Source organism: Delphinapterus leucas, chromosome 4 (genome assembly GCF_059928025.1).
Source record: "Delphinapterus leucas isolate spDelLeu-1000000601 "Yukka" chromosome 4, BTC_Dleu_Yukka2, whole genome shotgun sequence".
Classification (NCBI taxonomy): domain Eukaryota; kingdom Metazoa; phylum Chordata; class Mammalia; order Artiodactyla; family Monodontidae; genus Delphinapterus; species Delphinapterus leucas.
This window is the reverse complement of record NC_143132.1, coordinates 105,685,600-105,711,831: the sequence shown is the minus strand read 5'-3', so window position 1 is coordinate 105,711,831 and position 26,232 is coordinate 105,685,600. Positions and strand designations below refer to the sequence as shown.

At 39.7% G+C, this 26,232-nt stretch overlaps 1 protein-coding gene across 4 annotated transcripts; it reads left to right on the top strand.

Moving 5' to 3' along the window:
• The first annotated feature begins 1,761 nt into the window (after positions 1-1,761).
• MFSD1 (major facilitator superfamily domain containing 1) lies at positions 1,762-25,335 on the top strand. 4 transcript variants are annotated; one of them, XM_022573503.2, is made up of 16 exons: positions 1,764-2,021; positions 4,103-4,155; positions 5,096-5,208; positions 6,987-7,029; positions 7,345-7,412; positions 8,895-9,003; positions 13,793-13,895; positions 16,064-16,162; positions 16,683-16,794; positions 17,717-17,773; positions 18,130-18,286; positions 19,574-19,671; positions 20,286-20,398; positions 22,074-22,121; positions 23,393-23,450; positions 24,609-24,723. In XM_022573503.2, exons 1-16 carry the CDS (start codon positions 1,850-1,852, stop codon positions 24,610-24,612), a joined length of 1,407 nt encoding a protein of 468 aa, XP_022429211.1. In that variant the 5' UTR covers positions 1,764-1,849; the 3' UTR covers positions 24,613-24,723. The 4 variants fall into 4 exon arrangements, with proteins under 4 accessions (XP_022429222.1, XP_089766168.1, XP_022429211.1 ...); XM_022573514.3 differs by lacking the exon at positions 20,286-20,398 and having other exon boundaries at positions 1,762-2,021; positions 24,609-25,335; XM_089910042.1 differs by lacking the exon at positions 24,609-24,723 and having other exon boundaries at positions 1,763-2,021; positions 23,393-23,454.
• Positions 25,336-26,232: the final 897 nt, after the last annotated feature.

Sequence of the window (26,232 nt, the reverse complement as noted above, 5' to 3'; positions counted from 1 at the left end):
ACTCCGTACTTCCTGTAAGTCCTATACAGGATCCACGGCCTGCTCTGCTTGGTGACACTGTGCATACCCACACAGCTCTCCCTTACAAGAGTACGCAGTAACTCCAGTTTTGTCTTTTTTAATTCACATGTGGACGGTTGTCTCATTATCCTTTGACAAACCAAACCCCAAAACTAACCGAAAAGATCATTCTGATTTGCTGTGTGGGCAACATATCACAGAAATGCAACAGTGGAAGCAGGAAACCCAATTAAGGCCGCTGAAAATCTTGTGTGGGAAGCAAATCCCTGGAGTTCTGAAAAAACAAACATTTACACTAAAAAACTATATGGAAAAATATACCATAAACATAGTCAAAAGAAATTACCTCACATCACTGACAAAGCCAATTTCATCAGTAAGAGAAAGCAAACGACTCATCTGAAAACATAAGCAAAGGATATGAAGAGAATTCCTAGAAAATAAAACGACTCATCTGAAAACATAAGCAAAGGATATGAAGAGAATTCCTAGAAAATAAACTTGTCACATGTGGTGATGGCTACCTATTGGATAGTACAGAACAGTGATGATATTTAAAGCTATGGGGCTGGATGAGTGGAAGAGAGCCCAGGACTGGATTTTGGAGCCCTTGAACGTTTCGAGTTCAGGTAGAAGAGGAGGAGCTGACAAATGAGACAGCAAATGAGAGCCCAGTAAACTAGGAGGAAAACAAGGCAAGTGTAGTGTCAAGGAGGCCATCAACTGCATCAACTGATGCTGAGAAGTGGAGTAAGATGAGGACAGAGAAGTGACCACTGTGATTGGGAAGATGGAGTTGTTAGTCATCTAACAAAAGTCAGCTTTATTAGACCGGGGGCTCCTCCTTTGGAGCTGAAAGACCATGGGAGGTGGAAAGTGGAGTCCTCTCGTGCAGACATCTCAAAGGCAACACATTCCAAACTGATCTATCTTCTCTGGCATCCTCCCCCACTCTCTTCTCTTCCTATATTCTGATCTACATTGGGGAGCCCACGCTAGAAATCTGGGAGATGTTCTCAAATCCTGCCTTTCTCTCAGACCTCATAAGCTATTACTCACAACGTCATCCATTTCACCTGCGAAATACTTAATCTGTTTCCATTCCTCACCCCCTCCGCCGCCCAGCTACCCCCAAAGCTAGTTAAACTGTACACTTGCTCTTCCTTTCCCAAACGCCTTTCCCAGGCATTCCTACGGAATTCAGTGCTCATTTCAGCCGCTGTTCTCACTACATTCATCCATTCACCAAACTGGCCTTTAAAGTACCAGTTTCTGTCGATCTCTCCAACTAAACCGTGAACTCTTTGAGGTCCAAGAGCTTGTCACACTCCATTTTGTATTCCCAGTACCTGGCACGTAACTTGATACATCATAAGGTGCTCAATCAACTGTGTGTTATTAAGAAAAGCCAAACAGGCTGCGGAGAGTAACGCTGCGAGAAGGGCGGCGGGCGTTTTCGCTTCCTTCGCGGTGGGATCACGCCTGGCGTCGGGCCAGAGGGGAGGCCCGCACTTTCTCCGAAGGAGCGGCGCGGGGACGGCAACGAGAGCAGGGCAAGAAACGAGAGGACAGCGCGGTCGACGGTGGAAGGCCGGGGTTCCGCGCCTAGACCGCTGCTGAAGAAAACGAACGTCGCCACCTCCCCTTTTTCCCTGCCGGCCCTGCCCACCACGTGCTCACGCCCACTCACGTGAGCGTAACCCTGCTTGACCTGCCGCGGCGTCACATGAGTAACTGCGGTCACGTGAGCACTGTTTTCGCTGGGCTCTGGCAGCGGCTTCCTCCCGGAGTTGCAGTCGCTGTCGTCTCTCGGTCTCCCGTTAGCCCGATGGAGGAGGAGGAGGAGGAAGTGAGGGCGCTGCTGCCCGGCGGCCCCGACGAGGCCGGCAGAGGCGCCCCCGTTACACCCCCTGCCCCCGGGGCGCTGCCGGCCCTCTGCGACCCCAGTCGCCTGGCGCACCGGCTTTTGGTGCTGTTGCTGATGTGCTTCCTTGGTTTCGGTGAGCCGGCTGGCCTGGTGGGGTGGGGTTGATAAGAAGGAATTCCCGGCTTTCTCTCGGAGCTGCACTGAGCTCCTAGGTGCCACGCGGCCTCAGGGAAGCTTCTTGCTTCAGCTCCTGGGCTTCCCTTCTTTAACTTTCGCGACCCCATCCAAGCCTGTGGACATTGCTAGCTATTCATCGCAAAGGCTAGCAGCTTGGGCCCTGGGGCCACAGATACGAAGAAATTCCTAGATCGTCAGGGTTCCTCTCATGACACTATTTTTAATCCTTTTTTTTAAAAGAAAATTATTGGAGTGTAGTTGCTTTACAATGTTGTATTCGTTTCTGCCAGAGAAGTGAATCAGTTATACGTATGCATATATCCACTCTTTTTAAGATTTCCTTCCCATTTAGGTCACGACAGATCATTGAGTAGAGTTCCCTGTGCTATAATGTAGGTTCTCATTAGTTATCTCTTTTATTCATAGTAGTGTATATGTGTCAATCCCAATCTCCCAGTTCGTCCCACTCCCCGCTTCCCCCCTTGGTAATCCTCTCATGACACTTTGTTCAGAAGGAATTCAGAAAGATTTAACTGGCCCCCTCCCCCCCAAAGAAACCCCACACATACTTTAAAATTTTCGTTTGAATAATTCGTTGGCAGTTATTTATGTTTCTCGCCCTCTTTGGTAAAACGTATGAGTGTGTCTTGATAGCTTCAGTGAGTAGATGTGTACTTGTACTCCCGCTCTGCCAACGTGAAGCAGTCATAACTGGATTGGACTTGTGGTGTTTGGTTTCAGTCATGAAATTTGGTGACTCTGAAAGCAGTTTCTGGAGATAATCTTTAAAATATCTCTCTGTTATATTCCAGCAACTAATTTATCCAGCAACATTCTAATGTCAATATCAGTTTGGTATGAAAGTAGTAATGTGTTTTTTCATGGGCTGGCTGGAATTGGTGGAATCAACAGATTTAGGAACATTCTGGTGGATTACTTTATGCTACTGCTGGAATATATAAGTAGGCATGCAGGATGCTTTGGGCTTTAGTTTCTTTGCATCTCTTTTTGTTCCGCCTCTTCTCACTGTGGAAAGATGGTGCCCATTCATTAGCTTTAAAGCCTGAGATTGGTATCCCTGACAGTGATTAAAGCAGGAATCATAAATTGCTGAGTTGAGGAACAAAAAACAAGAACAACACGAAACGCTTAAAATACCACGTACTTAAGCAATTTATTTTTAGTAAATTATGGTTACCTGGATGGGTTTCAGAAGCCAGAGTCATACCTTTCTAATGACAGTTTTCTTTCTTTTGAACTGGTGGCTTCTAATGTATACTTCTAGACAGAGTTCGTGGAGAAATGGAGGCAGCATTATCCTGTGCCTATAAAAAAATCTGTCGATTTTATTACTGTAAAAATAACTCTGAGTGCATGAATGTCCAACCTCTCTCCACTTCTCTTTCTTACCCTCCAAAAGACGTTATTATTATGTTTTAATTTAACCCTTTAGAATTCTTGTTTTATTTTTGTTCATTCCTGGCACTGTATTTGCTAAATTATTTGATCTTGGGTATGCTGTTTGTAGAATTAAGAGTTCTTGTTTTAAAAACAGGTTTAGTCAGAATAGTTAAACTCCATTCCTCTGCTCTCAAGATAAGTGGTGGCTTTAGGTAACATTACTAGGAAACTGCTGAGGATGTTTTTGAAATTTTTAGTGTATGTGTGTTTTGGTAGCTTTAAGGAAAATACAACTGTTTCATGAAGGTGCTAATAAAACAATAGACATACAAAACATGATGAAAGTAAGGTGGAAGAACAATTAGTTGTTGATTAACTTCTTAATCCAGGTTCCCAGTATTTGCTGTGTATGCAGGCTCATAATTTGTAAATAACTTGGCATGTTTTCTGTGGATTATTTGGCTGCAATTTAGAGAATATTGGTGGACAAGGAAGTGGCCTACAAAAGGTTCCAGTGTCAGTCTTCGAACCCCTAGTATAGACGTTTAAAATCAGCATTTGAGTAGTAATTGCAGCTTGAAACTTTTATATGGAAAGTATTACTACTTAAAAGAAAATTGCTTTTTCTTTTTCTAGGCAGCTATTTTTGCTATGATAATCCTGCTGCCCTTCAGACTCAGGTTAAACGGGTAAGTTGACTTTTCACCTTTGTTTCTTTTGTTGGCTCTGGAACAGGTATACTGTTGAGGCATCATCAGCTCTCAGGTTGCCCGGTCTGAAACATTGTCTAATGAATCCATTTTAATATCCATTGTCACCAAATTTGTGTGGGCAAGGAGTATTCTTGAGTTGGAATGAATGGCCACAAAAAATTCATTCATAGCACTTGTGACTTGATATCGTTTCACATCTTAGATAAGTAATTGCTATTTCTACAGTATTGCCAAAAAGTATTTTGGCAGTTTTTTGTTTGCATTTCTCTCATTGTGTAATCATTGGAATGACAAATGATTTGGTAGGATAGCATTTTGCTTTCTTAAATATGTTTTTGTTGTTATTTCATTTTTAAAATGGCGGCTACTGATTCCAGAGGATTGTCCGTGTCAGTATTTTTAGTCTGGCTTTATAAAAATATATTTGATATTTACAGTTTCTTGTGTATTTAGATATTTTTTTTCCTTTGTAAGTTTTTTCACCTTTGGATAGGAAGAAATACATAGATTGGCCCTTCACATTCTAGAATGAAAGGGAAGGAAGATGGGAATTAGTGGAGGGGAGGGAAGGGATAAGCTAAGATGGCCCTTTTTCATGTGGGTATAGAACCCCACAGCAGGTTGTACATGGTGAATAAAATGTAGAAGATACAGGCAGATGCAGACAGAAGTGGTCCCAGTAGTGGAAGAGCTGATTGATCCTGAACTCCATGAAGCCTCTGAAATGACTGCACACTCAGGAAGTTCCTCGGTGTGACCATTTTTCTGGGGTAGTGGCCATAGATGTCATGAGAGTCTCAAAGCACTTAGCAACTGCAAATGATTAAGAAACGCCTGCCCTTCCAGAAAGAATGTTTTGATTTGTTAGTTGCTAAACTTAACTGGAAAAAAATAGTTTTGTTTTCTTTCCGTATAGGATATGCAGGTGAATACCACGAAATTCATGCTGCTGTATGCCTGGTATTCTTGGCCCAATGTAGTTTTGTGTTTCTTTGGTGGCTTTTTGGTAGACCGCGTATTTGGAATACGGTAAGCTTGGGAAAAATCTCACTTATGGGTAAATACGATTATTAAGAAAACACAGAACTAGATTAAGTATTTCTGGAAAGAACTGAATAAACTTATGTATTGACTGTGATAATCTGCATTAGTTTTTGTGTGTGTGTGATTTTTATATCTCCAGAATTTTTTTTAAAAATAAATTTATTTATTTTTGGCTGCGTTGGGTCTTTGTTGCTGCGTGGGCTTTCTAGTTGTGGCGAGCGGGGGCTACTCTTCGTTGTGGTGTGCGGGCTTCTCATTGCGGTGGCTTCTCTTGTTGCTGAGCATGGGCTCTAGGCACGTGGGCTTCAGTAGTTGTGGCGCACGGGCTTAGTTGCTCCGTGGCATGTGGGATCTTCCCCGACCATGGATCAAACCCATGTTCCCTGCATTCGCAGGTGGATTCTTAACCACTGCACCACCAGGGAAGCCCCTGGAATTGGTTTTCGAAACTTGGCTGGTATTTCAGTTAAGGTAAATACTGCTCAGGGAATATGGTAGCTCAGTTATCTAAAGGTAAATTATGCCCTCACTTGGAATCAGCAGACCAGGGTCTGAATCCTTTTGCTGCCACTTGCTCAACTTCCTAGCTCTTTTGAGCTGTTCCTAGCTTCCTGATCTTCAGTTTCCTCATTGGTAAAATATGGATAGTAATTCCTGCCTTGCAAGGTGGTTATAAGGATTGAGAGAGATGGAAGGACAGTATTTGACACGTAGTTAGTGTTTACCTCTCCCAGCCCTAATGAGATTTTCTCTTTTGCCTTTCTTTAGGCATCAAGCTTTTTGTGACCACTCCTCTTAGTTGAGGAAGGCATACATTATAAGCTCTGTCAGTTTTCATCCTAATGATTGGTTGTGTGTGTGCTGTTAGTGGAGACTTTAGGAGGGATGTAGTCTGGGAATATTTTCGGAAGGCAGAGGGCAAAATGATGAGGGGTTTTCCAACCATGTTTGGTGGAAAAGAGTTGAAGAAACTATAAGTGTTTAAATTTGGGGACTAACTTTTAAACATTTTGAAGAGTGTATAAAGGAGGACTTAAATTTAATTTGCTTGGTCTAAAGGGGTAGAATAAGTTTGAAATTCAGGGAGCCAGTTTCCACTTAGTATGATGGAAACTTTGCTTGATCAGGGTGACAGGTGGGGCTGTGAGGTGCCTTGGGACCACAGTCAGTTTTCCAGTGCTAGAGAACATTCAGGAGACTCTGGTATGACCATTTCACAAGGATCTTCGGAGGGATTTGAGTTTCAGAAGAATGGTTTACTTATATGATCTTTAAGAACTCTCCTGGTACTGGTATTTTATTACTCTGGGGAAACATTAATGAGCTATTCAGAGTATAGGATACTAGAGTAGGCAGATTTATAAGTGTATTAGCATGGTTGCTATTTTTCCTTTTAAAGATAGTTTTTAGTTATCAAGAACCACTTAAAATTACTTAATCTAGGATTCCTTGGAGTCAGTCCTAAACTCAATAAAAATTTTATAAAGAATGTCCATTTTTAAATGGGAACCCTGGGAACTTCTTGAAGATTATTTAATACGTTGTGTTTAAGATATGATAATGGCTTAAACAAGCATATGCCATCACTAAAGCCTCTGGAATCTCCTTGGAAGTCAAGACTTCTGTAGGTCACCATGCAGCCTAGGAAGGCTGCTGACTTCAGAGGCCGACCCCTTTCTCTGGAGGGAATGCAGAGGGGTCAGAGAAACCCAAGAAGGACTTGGTGATATACTCTTCCTTCATTCTCTCTCTTTCTCTAACAGATGGGGCACCATTATTTTTAGTTGCTTTGTTTGCGTTGGACAGGTAAGAAAAGACAAAACGTTCATTGATTCATTGTGACAGTGACTCTTGAATTCTTGTCTCATTCCACCAGCAAAGATGTGTTTAGTGAATGCCTGACTTAATTAAGCAAGGCTCACAAATGCCCATGTAAAGTAATGCATAGTAATGCATTTTAAGCCTTGAGACAGATGAACCTTGATACCTAAATTTCACAGATTTACTAAGAAGGAATATTAAAATCATTGTAGAGGTTGTGTTTCATCATAAGTCACTTATTTCTCTTAGATTCCTTGAATTTACTTTTTCTTTGATCTTACGTTATATTCTACATTACAGGTTGTTTTTGCTCTGGGTGGAATATTTCATGCTTTTTGGCTGATGGAATTTGGAAGGTTTGTGTTTGGGTAAGTTATGCATCATTTCACTTATCCCAACATATTACTGTTTTAGTGTTCATCTGTCGATTTATTAAAGATTTACAAAAAAATACATTATTATATCTTCTGGAGAATTACTTCAAATCCTTGAAATCTAGCTCAGTGGTTGTCTTAATTTTCCCTTAAAGTAAGCAACAATTTTGAGGGGTCATAGTTAACTCTGTGTAGGGTTTGAATATTAAATAGTTCTCCAGAAATGATATTTTTCTTAAGTGTTTTGCTTTTCTGTAGTATTGAAGACTGTGGTTTAAACCTCATTTAGAAAAGCATAGACCATCATTTTCTAGGTTGGTGATTAATGGACATTTTGCTGCTTCTTAGCGGGTATGTGTAGGTCCTTTTGAACCGTGTTGAAGAGGCTTGAAGGAGTAAATTACCAGAAGACTAACTGCTCTTAATGAATTTCAGTGTCTATTCAGTAAGCCTATTCTGAGTTCAGCCTTGGGCTTCCTGCGCAGAGCGATGCAGATGACATAACTTACTCATGCTTTTTACAGGTACCAACGACATGTAGACATAGGTGACACACCCCCAAAAGTGCTCTAAGTGAGAGAGAAGGAAAAAAAATGTATATAAACATATGAAATGTTATATACATATGAAATGTATATAAACATTCAGAGATGGAAGTGTGGTCAGAAATGGCCTCGTGGATGAAGTGGGCCTTGACATCAGTATAAGATTTGGATTAGTAGAAGAGGGGAGATATTTTTGGATGAGGACAGTGATGAGGAGGACTCAGTGTTAGGATGCAGGGGAGAGGAAGCTCCTACGTAAAGGTCAATGTGTAGAACTTACAGAAGGAAGATTTAAATCTGGGAAGTAGGAGAATGTCGAATATGGAAGGTACTGGCCTGAAAAGTGTGGATTTTTGTGTTTTCACAAGTACGGGCCGCTCTCCCCACGTGAGCGTTTTATATAGCATAGATGGTGATGTGGTAGCTCAAACTCCTTTTATTGCTGGTCGTGGTTGTCAGTGCAGTGTATTAAATTACCCACACTTAGTATAAAACAACCCTTACATTGTGGGCTTTGTGGGTCAGGAGTTTGGACAGGGTACAGCGTGCACAGTGTGTCTGTGCACCTGATGTCTGGAGCCTGAGCTGGGATGACTTGAAGGCTGGCACTGCTGGCTGGAGCACCTAAACAGGGCCTCTCTTGGCTTTCGCATAGTGTGGCGAACTCAGGGTAGTTGGACTTCTTACAAGGTGGCTCAGGGTTCTAAGTGTGAATGTTTGAATGGAAAGGCAGATCTCACCTTTTATAACCCAGCCTTGGGATCACACAACCCTGCCTCCACCACATTCTACTGGTCACAGGCCCACTTAGTTTCAAGGGACGGGACATAGACCCCACCTCTTGACGGGAGGGGTGTCAAAATTTTACACCTGCTGCTTTGTTAACTGGGGTATTTCTTTAAAAACTGTGACTTTTCTTTCCTTATTCTAGGATTGGTGGGGAGTCCTTAGCAGTTGCCCAGAATACATATGCTGTGAGTTGGTTTAAAGGCAAAGAATTAAACTTGGTGTTTGGACTCCAGCTTAGCATGGCTAGAATTGTAAGTATGACACAGATAATGAAGCCAAATGGGAAGCAAAAGATTGAATGTTGTAGTTATCTCTTAAAGATTACAGGATGAAATGTGTTTGTGTATAAGTTAGGTATTGATTTTTTATATATTTTTCTAGACCATAGTATACCATTTACCTGACCTTTTTTTAAAAAAAAAAATTTATTTATTAATTTTGGCTGTGTTGGGTCTTCATTTCTGTGCGAGGGCTTTCTCTAGTTGTGGCAAGCAGGCGCCACTCTTCATTGTAGCGCGTGGGCCTCTCACTATCGCGGCCTCCCTTGTTGGGGAGCACAGGCTCCAGATGCTCAGGCTCAGCGTCCATGGCTCACGGGCCCAGTCGCTCCGCGGCATGTGGGATCTTCCCGGACCAGGGCTTGAACCCGAGTCTCCTGCATTGGCAGGCAGATTCTCAACCACTGTGCCACCAGGGAAGCCCCCATTTACCTGACTTTAATTAAGGCATTTCTAACCTTATTTCACTTAGGAAACAGTCTAAAATGGCTAATTGAGCATTTGTTAGTTCAGAGAACCTGAGCATTGGGATGGATCGTATAGATTTTGTTGTCTAATTTCTTTACCCATTTTCGGCGTTCCTGCAATGAAAGTCTTTACATATGGTCATCCAGGTTCTGCTCGCACATTTCTAGTGATTAGAAGCTCGCTGTGTGATGGGACAGCTCATCTACAATTAACTCTGTGAAGCTCAATCTCGCATAGAGATGAGATCTGCCTGTACAAGTAGCTTTTAGTGATTGTTCCGACTTTTGCCCTCTAGTGAGTGTTTATTTTCTCTGCTGTGCAGCAGCACTTTGCTTATGAAGACAACTCTGAAGGTCTTGGTCAGACATGCTCACTTCCTGTGCTTGTCTAAGCCATGTGGCATGGGTTTCAGCTCCCTGACCGTGGCGCTCCTGCCTCTCTGGACTTCATCACAGGTGGTCAGTACTCCTCAGCAGCATTTGGAACCTGGAAGTGATCGTGGTGTTTCATGATAGGGGATCTGGTAGAGGGTACCCAGGGGAACAACATTATGCTATTATAAATGCAACCTGGAAGGTGTTTTGGCCATCCCAAACCCTGTTAGGTTTTTTCCTTCATGAGCTCCTGTGAATAGAGGTTTTTAAAAAGATCCTTGCCATTAAAAATCAAGGTTTTGAAGACTGTAAATGGCATGAAAATGCTTGGAACATAGTCTTGAGGGAAGAAATCCAATACCAAAAAACCCAGTACAAATGAAATATTTTTAATGTAATATTTCATCTTATGAAATATATAACACATACATATGTCATACATATATAACATTTCTATATTTTTGTACATGTAGGCTCTTTCTAATTTTCCAGTATTATAAATAGAGCTGTTGTGCAACACTCCAAAACTTGTCTGCATCTCTGATTATTTCCTGAGGCTAGCTTGCTAGGAATGGAATTATCACTGAGTCAGAGGTTTGTTAGGGTTTTTTAAGACTGTTGAGACATATTTCCACTTTTTCCTCTCAGAGATGTTTACATCTCCATCTGTGAGATATGAGAGGATCCTTTTTATTGTAGCTTTGATAGTACTTTAAAAAAGTCATTTTGGGCTTCCCTGGTGGCGCAGTGGTTGAGAGTCCGCCTGCCGATGCAGGGAACACGGGTTCGTGCCCCGGTCCGGGAAGATCCCACATGCCGCGGAGTGGCTGGGCCTGTGAGCCATGGCCGCTGAGCCTGCGTGTCTGGAGACTGTGCTCTGCAACGGGAGAGGCCACAACAGTGAGAGGCCCGCGTACCGCAAAAAAAAAAAAGTCATTTTATCAATTTGATAGGAAACACCTAAACATTATTTTAATTTGTAAATCTTTGATAACTAGTGTGGTTTTCCACATTTTCTAAATTTTATCCACAAGGACATTCCTGGTACTTCCTTATGTATCTTGTGCAAGTCAAGACATGTCTGTGGCAGCTGGTGGATCTCATCGTCTAATAACTTCTAAAAGAAGGAAATAGGAGCAGTTGAGCAAGACTCATTCTCAGTGACGCCATTGTGGTTACTAATGATCTTCACGTTCTTTTCTGTGTGGTCACAAACTAGTTATAATCCATTCACCTGCGTCCCCAGGAGCCCTAAGTTTCTAGAACGGAATCTCAGGAGCTTCTAGGATGCGGGGTGGAGGTTATGGGAATGGTGGGGGGGCCTGAGGAGGAGGTGGCAGGAGCCAGATCTCAGGCAGCCACCTCTCCGTCAGCCAGGGTGGCTCGGCTCTGATCTGGTTGGTGTATTGAGGGTCCTTGTGAGATGCACGCAGGAGACCAAAGGACTCCATTACAGAGTTGCTGGGGTAGATGGAGGTTCAGTCTTTTTTGTGCTTCTCCTGGCCCTGCACATACTCAGAATGATCATAGAGGTTTCGGCTTTACCTCGCGTGATTTTTTTGTCGGCTGAACTGTGAGTTTGTCTGATTTTAGACCCTTGGACTGTTATCATTCAGGCAGTGGACTTTTCACTTTTCTTATTATTCCTGTCTTAGCTGAGGTTGGAAGTCCAGCACTCTTGATTTTCCTCTGTAATTTGTTACTTTTAAAAACTCCTTATTTCAACAAATATTTATTGAGTACTTGCTAAGCCAGGTCATGTTAGGCATTTTAGAATTAAAGGGTTATTGAGACAATATGTCTTTGAGGGGCTTGTATTTTTGCTGATGTTGAGGAATGTTTCCAGCAGGTCTCCATTTATACCTTATTCAGATGAGCATCTGAATAATGCCACTGGCTAACATTTTGTGAGAAGTAGCCATGTGCAATTTGCTGCTGTATTTGCTGTGGGAACATGGTGGAGGACATGTTTATTTCTCAGTCTCCTTATCAGTAGCGTTAGCACAGTTGACACTCCCCTTTCCTTGATTTCTTCTCTTGGGTTCTAGGACTCCGCAGTCTCATAGTTTTCCTCTTGCCCTTCTGTCTGCTCCTTCTACCTCTTTTGCTGGTTCCACCTCAGTCTTCTCAACCTGTAAATGTGGGTTTGGTCATTGGACACCCTCTCATTTCTTTTGACGCTCACTTCCTTGGTAATCTTATCTAGTTTTGAAGTTTTAAATAGCGTGTCTTTGCTCCTGAAGTTATATCGTCCAGGCCTTTCCGCTGAATTCCACACCCGTATTTGCAGCTTCCTCCTTGACATTTCCACTTGGATGTCTAGTAGGCATATCAAACTCAACACAGCCAAAGCCCAGCTCTTAATGTTTCACCTACTGTCCTCCAAACCAGCTCATGCTGAAGTTTTCTCATCTTCAGTTATGAGCAACTCTGTTCTTCCAGGTGCTCAGGCAAAAACTTTGATGTCACCCTGAACCACTCCTTACCCCCATCCCTAACCCCACACTCTCCACTTATTTTCCATTGGCAAATCCTGTTAGCTCTACCACCGGAATATGTCCGTATTCCGACCACTTCCCGCTGTGCCCACTGCCAGTCTCCCCAGTCCAAGACCTATCGTTTCTGTTCTGCATTATTGCAGCCGCCCCGAGCCGATGTCCTTGCTCCTGCACCGTCCTCACTTACAGTCTGCTTTGGATATAGCAGCCAGAGTGAGTCTCTTAAAACGTAAGGGATTGTGCCACTTCTCTGCTCAGAACCCCAATGGCTTCCCATCTCATGCAGACTAAAAGCCAGAAGTTCTTATTACCAATAGCTCGCTTTCCCATCAGTTCCTCTCTGGGGACCTCGTCTCATCCTCTCCCTTCTTCATTGACACTGTTCTAGTCTCTACGCTCCTTGCCTTGAGCACGCCGGGCAACCTCCCTCTCGGGGCCTGTGCCCTGGGTATTCCTTCTGCCTGGAGTGCTGTGCTGTTCTTCCAGGTAGCCTCCCAGCTTCCTTCAAGTTCTTAACCCAGAGTCACATTCTCAGCAAGGTCTCTACCCCTTTTTATTCTCCTTCTATGCTTTATTTTTATTTATTTATTTATTTATTTTTTGCGGTACTGGGGCCTCTCACTGTTGTGGCCTCTCCTGCCGCGGAGCACAGGCTGCGGACGCGCAGGCTCAGTGGCCATGGCTCACGCACCCAGCCGCTCCGCGGCATGTGGGATCTTCCCGGACCGGGGCACGAACCCGTGTCCCCTGCATCGGCAGGCAGACTCTCAACCACTGCGCCACCAGGGAAGCCTCTATGCTTTATCTTTTTTCCTTATTTTTTAGAAGCACTCATTGCTGTTTCATATACTGTATATTTTACCTTTTCTACCCCACTAAAATGGGGTTGCTCTCTATGAGAGCTGGAAATTTTTCTGTTCTTTATTTTATTCCCGGTAACTAGAACAGTGACAGGCATGTAATCAGGGTTCAATAACTGCTAAATGAAAGAATAAATGAATGAGGGTAGTACTATTACTGTCTTCTAAAGGATGATCATAGGATGAATTTTTTTTTCAGATGTCAGGATCAGGAAAAGCTGTGCTTTTTATGAGCCAAAGTTTATTTTTGTCTTGGGTACCCTGTGAACTTTATAACTTGTGTTTCATTTTTGTTTAGGCTACTAGGAAGATCTAGATGTACTGTGCTGTTTTGAATGCTAGCATTTTCTATAAATTGGCATTTTTGTGTGGTAATCTTATCTGTGGCTTTATCCTAGGTTGTTAGCTCTTTCCTTGTAGTGTTTTTTTAAAAAAATTATCTGTTGTTTAATCTGAACCCTATTATACTTATTTCTCTAAGCTAACTGACATCCTTTTTTTCTGAGCAAGACAGATAGAAATGAAAATTATGTTGATTTTTTTTTTTTTCCTTTTCTTTCAGGGAAGTACAGTAAACATGAACCTCATGGGATGGCTGTATTCTAAGGTTGAAGCTTCGTTGGGTTCTGCTGGTCACACAACCCTTGGGGTCACACTTATTATTGGTTAGTGAATCCTGAAGTCCCACCTTTTATCTGTCCTGAAAGCTTGTCATAGGAAATGGTGTGACAGGGAGGAAAGAACACAGGAATTGGGCTTAGACCACTTGGTTATAGTTTTGCCTGTACAGTTCACTAGTTCTTGGACCTAATTAGACACAGTGAACATATTGGCAGTCATTCACCCCATTTGTATTTTTATTTCCACTTTCTTAAAATAACGATCTTGTACCACCACGTGTGTTCAGGTTTTTTTTTTTTTTCTAAATAAGGATAGATTTTTAAAAATATTTATTTATTTTATTCTTGGCCGCATCGGGTCTTAGTTGTGGTACGTGGGCTTCTCTCTAGTTGTGGTGGGCTCCAGAGCGTGCAAGCTCAGTAGTTGTGGCACATGGGCTCTCTAGTCATGGCACGTGGGTTCCAGAGCGCATGGGCTCTGTAGTTGTGGCACATGGGCTCCAGAGCGTGTGGGCTCTTTAGTTGTGACGCACGGGCTCGGTAGTTGCTGCGCACGGGCTTAGTTGCCCTGCCAGGGATTGAACCTGAGTCCCTTGCATTGGAAAGTGGATTCTTAACCACTGGACCACCAGGGAAGTCCCTGTGCTTCGGTTTTGTTGTGATGAGCAAATGAGAGTGTATGTGAGAACTCTGAAAACAGTCAGGGAGTTTGTACCTCTAAGGTGTTCATTAATAGTCTGTAGCAGAAGGGAGAATTGTTTCCTTTTGATCAAATTCATTTCATGCGCTTATGGAGCTTAGATTTTATAGAAGTCAGAGGTGATAGGATGTGATGGGAAATCCACCAAGTTGGGAGCTGGGAGTCTAGGTTCTGGTCCTGGCTCATTTTGGACAGGAAGTTAACCTCTGTGTCTCTTCTCTGTAAAACTGTTTTCTTCTCTGTAAAACTGTGGGTGTTGGACTAAAACTGTATAGGCTCCTTCTGACCCTAAGTTCTGTTGGCTAAAGCTGGGTTCTGCTGGTTGCTGGGTGGGTCACTGAGAAGCGCTTGATGCTCTCTGGGTTTACCAACTGTGCTTCTTCTCTGAGCAGTGAATTTGTCTAACTGAGCCCCACAGGATGTGGAGAGCTGCTTGCAGAGCCCTAGGGAGACCTGTGGGTGCTGGGTTGAAGGTTCTGTGCCGTCTTTTATTCCCTGTATTCCTTGGTACAGGCTGGTAAAGGGAGGACAGTGAGAGGTAATCCTAGATGGGCAACTTGTGTCTAGAGACCCCTTCTTTCTCCCCCTCCCTATTAAATCCTTTGCCACTTATAACCTCTTTCTTACTTTCAGATTCTCTTCAGTATTCCTTCCAGTTCTCTCCACAGTGGAGAATTTGAGAATTTTAGAGAATTTCAGAGCCAGAAAAGATCTGTGCCATCAGATCAAAGCCTCTGATTTTACACTTGGGAAAATTGAAGCCCAGAGAGGTTAAATTCCTTGCCCAAGATCAATCAGCTTGTTCCTGCCAGACGTAGAACCCACATCTACCGACTCTTTGCAGTTTTTCATATTATGTTAGCCAATTAAAGATGTCATTTACTTTACTAAGCTGCTTTTTATTAAAAATTTTGAGAAGTGTACACTTTATTCACTGTTTATCCTGATTCACTTTAATGATACGAGGTCAGCATTAGTGAGTAATGCTGGATACCTGAAGGAGAGTGAGCGGGCTGTGCTGTGGGAGGATTGGGGCCCTTGGGGCTGCCACAGGGTAGGAGCAAGAGTCAGACTTGGGGGAGGAATCAGAGGGAACATGAGGTGATCACAGAATCAGACTTTGCTTTTGCGGTTTGTTCCCCCTGGCATCCATCAATAATTGGTGCTTAGACTGAATTAAGAAATTAGGACTAATTTGCTAGCTGGTCATCAGCTTTCTTCAGTCTATATTCTGATTATAAGACTAGACTAGTTTGTTCTAGTCTTTCCCCTCTAATCTCCAACCTTCTACCGGGAAATAATATACAATAGTAATAGCGACTGCTGTTCGTTGAGTGCTTCCCAATGCACTTCCTTTCCTTCTGTCCTGATTTAGTAATTGTAGGCTTTTCATATATGCGTCTAGATGCCATCCCTTTAAGTTGCTAAGTATTTTGCTGTTAATGTAATGTGCTACCTTTTAGGAACCTTCATTTTGGTTCTCTTTTAAAAATCTCTTCTTTTTTTATTATAGGGGGTATAACATGTATTCTTTCACTAGTCTGTGCCTTGGCCCTTGCTTACTTGGATCAGAGAGCAGAACGAATCCTTCATAAAGAACAAGGAAAAACAGGTTAGTCTAAATGCAAGAAAAAGTTAGGCTTTTAGGAATTATGGCCTTTTTGAGATAATTTACAATGAGGTAAATTCCTAATGTAGTGTTATAAACCCAGTGAGGCTTAATACTTGTTTATTAAATCTTTTTTTTTCCACTTTAAAATTTTTTAAAATTTTATATGGGCATATAGTTTATTTAAATCTTTTATTTCCTAATCTATTTCCATTTGTCTAAATTTTTGGATACTTTTTTTTTCCCCCTTAAGCGGTTTTGGCAGAATTTACATTCTTGATTGTACTTTGTATATTTGCAAAGTGATGAGTGTTTCTGGAAGAAAGAAAGAAGGTAGATGCTAATCTTAGGTTTTGCATTTTCTGTTGTGTTTTTAGTTTATCCGAGAAACTATGTTCTAGTGATTTACTGAGACAAGTATTTTTTAACTGAATTGCAAAGGTTGATCACATGATAAAAGAAAAATAATCTTGACTTAGAAATGCAAAATTACACTGACTGCATCTTCCCTTTCTTCTGTAAGGTGAAGTTATCAAGTTAACTGATGTGAAGGACTTCTCCTTCCCCCTGTGGCTCATATTTATCATCTGTGTCGGCTATTATGTTGCTGTGTTCCCTTTCATTGGACTTGGGAAGTGAGTCTTCTCTAGCATTCTGTTTTTGTTGGCTAAATTATAATGAGAATTCAGTCACATAAATGTAATTTTTTTAAGGTATAAATTTTGCTTCTCTGTTACGGTTGATATTTTCACAGGAATTGTTTTACATCCTGGGACACAACTGATTTTCTTAGCTTAAGGTTTAGTGTTGCTTTAATACTTGTATTAGGTTTTTGAAGAAATACCTGAAACAGTTTTTGATACATAATATTGATTTACTTTAATGCTTGATTTTGGATTTGTATTCTTTTTTTATTTCCTCTTTATTTCTTTGTTAGGAAGCCTCTTATTGAGAATGGAGACAGTGCGTTAGCTCGTAGTGACAGGGCATATCTCCATTTGTTAGGACTGCGTTTCTGCAGACTCAGATTCAGGGTTTCAATCAAATTCTTCTTTGCTTTATCTTCTACCTTTTCTCCGTTTTCACGGGCAGCTACTTAAACAGAGCAGTGTGTGAGTGTGAGTGTGTTTGTTGAGATGCATCTCTGTAATTATAACCTTTAAATTCAGGCTGTCATTTTACAGTTTGAGACAAGAACCTTATGCATTATTTAGCAAAGAACCCGTCCAGTATTGCTTTTAAGGAAAAGAAGCCATCTTAATTCCTTGTAGTAATACATTTGGGTTTCTGAAAATTTGTGTGTGTTGTTTGCTGTACACGTAAAAGAGGAAAAAATAGGTATCGATATGTTTTATTTAGTTGGTGAAGTACTTACGTAAATACTAAACCTTTAGCCAGTTGCTTGAAGATGGATACCAAATAAGGTGGGAAAACAGTATAAAGGAGGGAAAGTTGACTAAACTTATTTTTATTCAGTTTTATTTTGCCTTTATTTTTAAAAAACAGAATAGTTCTTTCTAAAGTGTCTGCTTTTTGTCCTCTCTCTTTTTATTTTAGAGTTTTCTTTGCAGAGAAATTTGGATTTTCCTCCCAGGCAGCGAGTGCTATTAACAGGTATTCCATTAATTCTGTAAGTGCTTACTGTGTGCTTAGTGTGGGTCTTTAATTATAACCCGATGTTATAAGAGACAGAAAAGACGTATGTGAACTAACATCTACAGTGTGAAACAAAGTCTGTCTTGGGTCTTGATCCTGAATGGCCATCTTTGCATTAAGGGAAAACCAAAGAAGTCTTGGACCACTGTTTATATCTTTTTATTTCTATTTACTGCTGACCATTTTAGAAGGATGTTAAATTAAATGAGCTAGGGTTTGCTTTACCTAATCATTGTAGGATTTAGGACTTTGTGGATTTTTAATTTTTTTTTCCTGTGATATATTATTAAATATCTTTTATATTTTCTGGGCAGTATTGTATATGTAATATCAGCTCCCATGTCCCCAATATTTGGGCTTCTGGTGGATAAAACAGGAAGGAACATCATCTGGGTTCTGTGTGCAGTGGTGACCGCTCTTGCTTCCCACATGATGCTGGCCTTCACTCTGTGGAACCCTTGGATTGCTATGGTAAAGTCGCTGCGAACGGCTGGGGGGCTCAGGGCTTCAGGGAGGACTCTGTACAGCACGTATCAGAAGCCAACGCTCAGCTCTTCTGATAGTAGTGCTTGTGACAGTGGGAAAAACAATGACAATTTCAGTTTCTACAGAATAGCTATTTTTAAAGTATATAAATATTAATCATTAATGCATAAGATGTTTTTGATTTCATTTGGCCTATATAATAGTACCCTCAATGCTGCTATAGAATTTGAAATAAAATAGTCTTATAAAAGCCCAATGCTTATTAGTTCCATTTATTTTTCAGTACTTCATTAAAAGAAGTCATTCCATCATAGGTGGCAAAAACATCTGTCAACCCAGTATCCATGATTTTGCGTTCTTTTGTCTTTGACTTTTAGTAGGTCAAAAAGTAATAATGAATTCATCAAGTTTTTATAATTGTTCTTCAGAATGTCATTTTTAAGACCATAGGCCAAAGTGCTGGCATTTCTTACCTGTTAATAAAAGAATATCTTGAACATATATATTTGTGCACTTCGTTAGAATTCTCTAGGACAGACTCCTAGAAGTAGAAATGCTAGAGCAGAGGCTTTGCACAGTTAACATTTTGATAGACACTGTGAAACCTCTCCTCTAATAACTTTCTACCCATTTATAGCTTTACCAATAATACATGAATGTGTTTGTTTTTTAGTATCCTTGCCATTGTTAGACGTTGGCATTATTTTAATTGTTCCCAATCTGATAAATGATCTTATTTTAACTTAAATCATAAGGTTTCTTCTTTAATTGAAGGAAAAGTTAGCATTAGGTGATGTTTATCAAGCAGTGGTTGTTGTTGGTCCTCTGCTTGGCTCTCCAGTTGGGTGGTGATGACCCAGAAGTAAGATAATGGACTGTTGGCATGATGTTACCTTGATTGCTTAATTTGTAATTGTTAATGAATACTGGGAAATTAGCTTGCCTGAAACATTGGTAAAGACATTTTGCAAATTAGCTTTATTTTCTTGTTTGGTCTTTGACTGCACCCTGGGCCCAGCCAGTTATGTATTCATATAATATAAAATGGTTAAGACAGTGTTATGTGTATCTTGTCCCTAGAGGGATACTGTTAGAGAGGCCCAAGACCATTTTGTGTTGAATATGAGTTTTTAGCCTAATTATTTTGCAACACAATTTGCATGGATATTCATATATTAGTTATTATGTCACTCTTGCTAATCTGCATCAAAAGAAAATCACCTTTTGGTAAATATAAGACTTCTTTACCCTTTTCCGTATTGATTTCAATAGTGTCTCCTGGGACTCTCCTACTCATTGCTTGCCTGTGCATTGTGGCCAATGGTGGCGTTTGTAGTTCCCGAACATCAACTGGGAACTGCATATGGCTTGTAAGTGTTTGCACTGTGGATCATATAATGTCTCTCTCTGCTGTGTCAATTTAATTATCTTATAAAACTCCAGATCTCCTGAATCTAGTCGGCTTCAGGCTTTTGGGACAGCTCTGAACCTGGAAATAACCAGAAAATCAGTTAATCTATTTGTATTATTATTGTGGCAAAAAAAATGCTCCGAGCCTCCAGCAAGAGAGCTGGAGATAAGCTACCCCATGAGAGGTCATTGCTGACGTGACCATCCCACCGCCCATTTATCTGAGAGCCTCTCAGTGAGAAGTTGAGTTCCAGTCTCTAGCACAAAAGGCCGAACAGGGAAACCACATCTCTGGTTGGTAGTCACTTAGCCCTTGGATTCATTCAGCAGGAAGGTGTTGAGTTCAGACTGTACTTGCTAAGGCAAACTCCCTTGCCTTTGAGCCTGAAGTTAAGTAGTGGAAACAGTCATGGAATTAAAGAAACAAATCTAATCAGGTCATTCCTGGCTGAAAGCCCTCTTAACACTGATAGTATGTGGTTTATAGATACTAATATTTATAGTGAATTGGTACTCTGTGTGTGAAGACTTCAGAATTGAAATGTTTGGTTTTTTTCAATTTCTTAAATTGTAGCATGCAGTCCATTCAGAATCTTGGGTTGGCAGTCATTTCCATCATTGCTGGCATGATATTGGATACTTGGGGATATCTGTTTTTAGAAGTTTTCTTCATTGCCTGTGTTTCTTGTAAGTGCGCCACCTGGCAACATTTAGTTTCTTTTAATATGCAGCAGGATGTTCTCATTTATACTTTCAGGCTTTTGTTGTTATTGTTCTTTTTTCCCCTTTTTTAGACCAAATCCCTAAGATGCATCATTCAGGTTTGCCTGATTCTTAGCCTGTGCATCAGTTTCTCAGCTGGTGACTTTAGTTTTCTGAAGGTTCGCAGGAACTTTTCAGGAGATTCCTGTTCTTAAAGGCAGGAATGGAATCTGCTCTATATTCTGTTTTAAATATGTATGTTTTTTTTTAATGGTAAATGTCATGTATTTTTAATTATAATAGAAAAAAGAATGTAGTATGGATACATGTTACAGTATCAGTGAACATTAAAAACATCCTTAGTGGAAAAAAGCCATACGGAACAGGCCACCCAGATCCCATACTCATCTTGTCTGTTTCGTAAATATTTATGGTTGTTAAAAAACACCTTCCTCTTTAGAGTGGAACCATTTGAAGGGTCCTGAGTATGTCCCTGGTGTGAATGTGTGGACATTAGTGTGGCTTAGGTGTGAGCGCTCATTGTTTATTCATTATTTTGAATTGTTTTTATTCTTAGTCCTGTTATTTAATTTTTACCTGTAATGATTCATTGGTTAAAAATAGGAAGCATTAGGAAACTGCCGAAAACTACAAAAATAAATCAGTATTTTTTCACTGTGTTCTCCTTACACATCAATTGTGTTCATCTGAAAAAAAAATGTTCGCATAACATATCAGATGTCTTTCATGCTTCGATAAATTGTGTTTAAGATGGCAGGCCCGAGTAATGATTTTATCCGACTTCGTTTTCACTTACAGGAATAAAGACTGTCTATACTGGAGGTGTGGTGTTTGCAGATGATGGCTTATGAATAATAGCCTGAATCTATTTTATTATCTCATAACTTTAGAAATGAGCACATCAAATTTTAAAAATATATTCTTAAATAGTGGGCCATATACGAATTCATAGTACTAGGTTGTGAAAGTGTTTTTGTCTGTTTTTGATGCTGCAACGTGTGGTTTAATCTCAGTCAACGGTTCCTTATAAATTTGGTTCTCAAACCAAACACCACTCCATTTAAAAAGGTTTTTGTTGAGGTATTAAAGTAAGTTAAGTGTGCCACGCTTGTTAAAGTGAAAAGCCAAGTGCCTGACTTTCTGAGGCCTTTACTGGTCTGGGTTTCTGGGAGTTTAATGACCACATTTTAATATTTGGTTAATTTGTAAAATGAACATGGTGTTTTCAGACCTAAAACCCCCAAAGGATTACTTCTATTTGGCTCTCTGTAAAAACATAAACAGTCTAGCAGCTGGCAGGGTTTTGGGAAAGTGCTGGGAACTACCAGCATTACAAAGGGAGAGGAAAGAGAAATGATCTGTGGGTGGGTTGGCCCCTTCTCCTGGGGGCAGAGGGGTCTCAGTTTCTCTTTTTCTGTCCCTGCCATCCCTGGGCTCAGGTTTTAAAAATATCTTTCTCATGGAGAAAATGGTGTGTAACTTAGTGCTTTTTGGAAAATAATGTGAAGAGTGTTTTCATTTTTAAATGCTAGTTAATAAAGATTTGATTTTCTAAGCTTTACTTTGTAATTATGATTACATAGGAATCATTGGGAAAAAGTACATGTTTTTAAGGACCTTATGTTTTTTTCATTTCCAGTCTCACTTTTATCTGTGGTCTTACTCTACTTGGTGAATCGTGCCCAAGGTAAGTAGAAGTTCAGGTATTTTCTTCTTAAACCACAGTGGATCATCATTTTTTTTAAATTAAATTAAATTAAATTAAATTTATTTTATTTTTGGCTGCGTTGGGTCTTTGCTGCTGCATGCAGGCTTTCTCTAGTTGCGGCGAGCGGGGGCTACTCTTTGTTGTGGTGTGCGGGCTTCTCATTGTGGTGGCTTCTCTTGTTGTGGAGCATGGACTCTAGGTGTGTGGGCTTCAGTAGTTGCAGCACGCAGGCTCAGTAGCTGTGGCTCGCGGGCTCTAGAGTGCAGGCTCAGTAGTTGTGGCACACAGGCATAGTTGCTCCGTGGCATGTGGGATCTTCCTGGACCAAGGCTCAAACCCGTGTCCCCTGCATTGGCAGGCAGATTCTTAACCTCTGCGTCACCAGGGAAGCCCACAGTGGATCATCTTGTGGGGCTCCTGGATTGTCTCCATCCAGGAGAGGCTTTATTTCATGTAATAACATTCTGTTCATAGTGATGAAACACATTTTACTTCATAGCATATATTATGTATTTTGGACCTTCCCATATATTAAAATGATTGTCATATTCTTTCTGGCCAGTTCAATTTAAGTTTTGTAATATAAAATTTTAGATGTTCTTTTTATATTAGCAGAAGGTCATATTAGTATGACTTCTAAAAAAATAACCTAAAGCCCTTCCTATGTTATTGTCTTATATTTTTAAAAAATGAGAAGTAAACATATTTATAGCTGCAGTTTGCATTTTAAGGTTGAAAGTGTTTAATATAGAATGAGAAATTATAGATTTTTTTGTTTGCTAATATCTACTACATTTATTTTTGCTTTTTTTGTTATTTATAAGATTTTGATATTACCTTTATTAATTTTTCTAAACTGGCTTGGCCCTAAGGGTTGTCATGTATTTAGAAGAATGAATACATATGCTGTTTAAATAATTTTAGGTCATTTACTTTAATGCCTCTTAATTTTCACTATTATTGAATATTGATACGGTGTCCCAAAGAACAAAACCTCGAGCAATACATAAGTCCAAAATTTTTTAAAAAATGCTAACATTAAGGAGTGATTATTTGTATCACATAATGATTCTTAAGAAACATTTTTTCCCCCTTGGGAAGTTTCCAGGAGATAAACTAGTTCTTTCTCACCTTCCATAGCCTCTTCTGTTACTTAAAGGCATTTGTATATGTGTGTGTACACATGTGCGTGTTTGAATTTTACTTACGATAGTTGTGTTGAAAAGATTCAATGCTTATTTGTATTTTAGGTGGGAACCTAAATTATTCTGCAAGACAAAGGGAAGAAATAAAACTTTCTCATGCAGAGTAAGTATTGAAAGAAAGAAAATTTGTCTTTATTATGAAAATCTTAAAACAGTAGCATTTTATTTCAAGATATTGGGTTTAGACATTTAAGAAATTAGTCTTTTTCTTAAGTTTTGAGAGCCAACAATTATCTCTGGAACTATTGTAACATAATTTTTCTTTGTGTTAGAAAAATTTTAAAGGGAGGATATCAAAGGTTAAAATGAAGGGGATAAAGAACAAATTGGGCTTTAACTTGCCTTCTGAGAGGAGAGAGAGAGAGACCTGCAGTATTTGTCATTTATTGGAGGAAAGGTCTTTGTCCTGACTTCCTGTGCTGGGCTCACCCTTCCATTCTTTCTCGTATTTTCTTTTTCTTAACTAGTTGAGATAATCTTTTATTTTCTCCTGGTGCTAACATGCCATTATGTGTTCTCTGACTCACTTGGAACAGATTAAAGTATCTAGTGTGGGGTTTAAGTTAAACTAATTTTTTCCATGAGTGCATGCTAAAGCATAGTAGTGATTCTATTTCTTTTGTTATTTCTAGTTTTTTAGACATTGTATTTTTTATGATGAAAAAAATTTACTTGTAAATATGTACCACCTGACTGTAAGTTTTATGAATTTTGAGTAGGTTAAAATCTGGTAGAACAAGGCTGTGTTTTCTGGGGCTTGATTCTTGGCCATCTCAAATTCCCTTTTCACATAGTAATTCTACTATAAACAAATGTTGTTAAAATCATGTTTAAGAAGGATTTTTGAAGTCAGAGATACTCAACATGCCATGTGTTAAGTAAACAAAAGGTAAAAATGCAAATATAATGTCCCAATTTTATTCAAGAAAAAGTATGTAGGCATGTGTATTTCTTAAATCCATTACTTATATATAATAGAAAAAATGCTGAAAGAAAAATCCCCAATATTAACAATTCCATTTGAATGGTAGGGTTAGAAGAGTTTATTTTTTTCTTGGCATTTCTATATTTTCCAAATTTTTTAAGTCGATCCTCTATTACATTTATGATCAAGAGGAGTGAAAAGATTATCCAGCAAAATGTGTAACTTAATATTTGGCACTGCATGTTTTATAGTGGTTATGGTTTTCATTTTGTAATAATGGGGTTTCATGGTTTTTTTCCTCCCTTTTTTGATAATGTATTGCACTGTGTTTTGCAGGTGAGAAGTTTAAATGACTGTGTCATACGAATGGGCTGCACACATCATTGGTTTGAAAACCTCCAATTTTTTTTTTCTTTTAATTTAGAGTTTAGTCGTTAGGAAAAATAATGGTCTGGAGAATTATTATATTTATATTTTGAATATATCTATTTTAAAGTATAGCTGTGAGGACTATTTTAGCCTGTGTCTTTTGTATTGCTGAAGAATTCTGCTTTGGAATAGGCTCATCAATGATGAAGTTTAGAAAATTGCATCTGGTACGTGCAGGTGATTTTGAGTAAGGACAGTAAATAATGGAAATCTTTGGATCTTGTATTGAGATAATTTTCACAAAGTGTATCTTAGGGATATGGCCTTTAATCTTAAAGCAAAAAAAAAGTTTTGGGGGATTAGAAAGGATATTTTATATAGAATAAACAATGGCATTTTAATAGGCATTCCCTTTTGTAATAGGGAATATTTGAAAGGTATTTTTATGAAGTCTCATTTCCACAAATAGCAGATTGTGTTCTGCTCTCTTTAGTTACCAGAGGTTGCTGAGCAGTGACCCTTTTGAGCTTCTTTATTTCTCTGTTACTGAGGACCCTGATCCCTTAGGGACATAATTTTGTGGTACAAACTTTCTGTACGGTTTCTCTTATAGTCCAATTAATTACTAAAAAATGTCCTGTAAATTATGATAATTGCATAGCTACAAGGATAAATAAAAACACTGCAAAAGGAATACTTGATGTCCTTTAACTTTTTATTTAAAAAAAATATTAAAACACTGATTTTAACTCTTATTTATGTGGAAAATTATCTCTATAAGAAAATCTAAGTTGGAATAAAGAGAATTTGACTAATTACAGTCATTGAAAGATTATGGGAGTAGTTTTTTTCTCCAGACTAGGACCTTGAGTAACATTTATGTTTTTTGCATTAAATAAAATACGGATATGAAATTTTTCTGACAAACTTAAACACTTTTTAGTTGACTTAGTCTTGTCATATTACGTATTAGAGTCAAGGGATTTATGTGTTTTGCTTTCTGTGGACGTGCAGATATTTTAGACAGCAACTGTTTTATGTATCTAGCTGATTATAGTGTTTGAAAGTACGTGGTCTAACATTGTAAGTTTAAAAGTCCTAGAGCAGCTTGAAAGTGCATTCCTTATTCAGGGTAAGTTGATTTACATCCATTTTTCTGGTTTAGAGTTTATTGTGTCATTATTCAGTTGTTAGTTCTCTAGGCTTTGACTGCCATGTGACTGTTCTGGCCCATGGCTATTGAAAGTTGCCCTTACCAGCTGGGAAGAGTTTGCTGCTGTGGAGGGCTTGTGTGGTCTGGCCCTGCCTTACTCTTTTCACTATCTCTCTGTGCCTCATTACAGTGAGCTGCTTACATTTTTTCAAGCTGGTCATGTTCCTTCCCTTCTCAGGGGCTTTGTCCATGCTGCTCCCTTTGCTTAGAATATCTTATCCAGGGTTCTCTACAACCTGGTTTCACAGGATTTACAACAGAAAACTTTAGGTCCAACTCAGAACCATTCTTCCTGTGGAAGCTCTTCCGGCCCCTTCAGGCTCTATCAGGTTCTTCTAAAATTCCTGTGATCTTTGAAAAACCCTGAACTTTTCCTTC

Excerpts from the sequence above, each read along its gene's own strand:
- MFSD1 (XM_022573503.2), top strand. The coding sequence starts at position 1,850 with ATGGAGGAGGAGGAGGAGGAAGTGAGGGCGCTGCTGCCCGGCGGCCCC. Across the intron at positions 9,004-13,792 it reads AGCTTAGCATGGCTAGAATT|GGAAGTACAGTAAACATGAA; the intron begins GTAAGTATGACA and ends CTTTTCTTTCAG. Across the intron at positions 17,774-18,129 it reads GCAGCGAGTGCTATTAACAG|TATTGTATATGTAATATCAG; the intron begins GTATTCCATTAA and ends TTTTCTGGGCAG.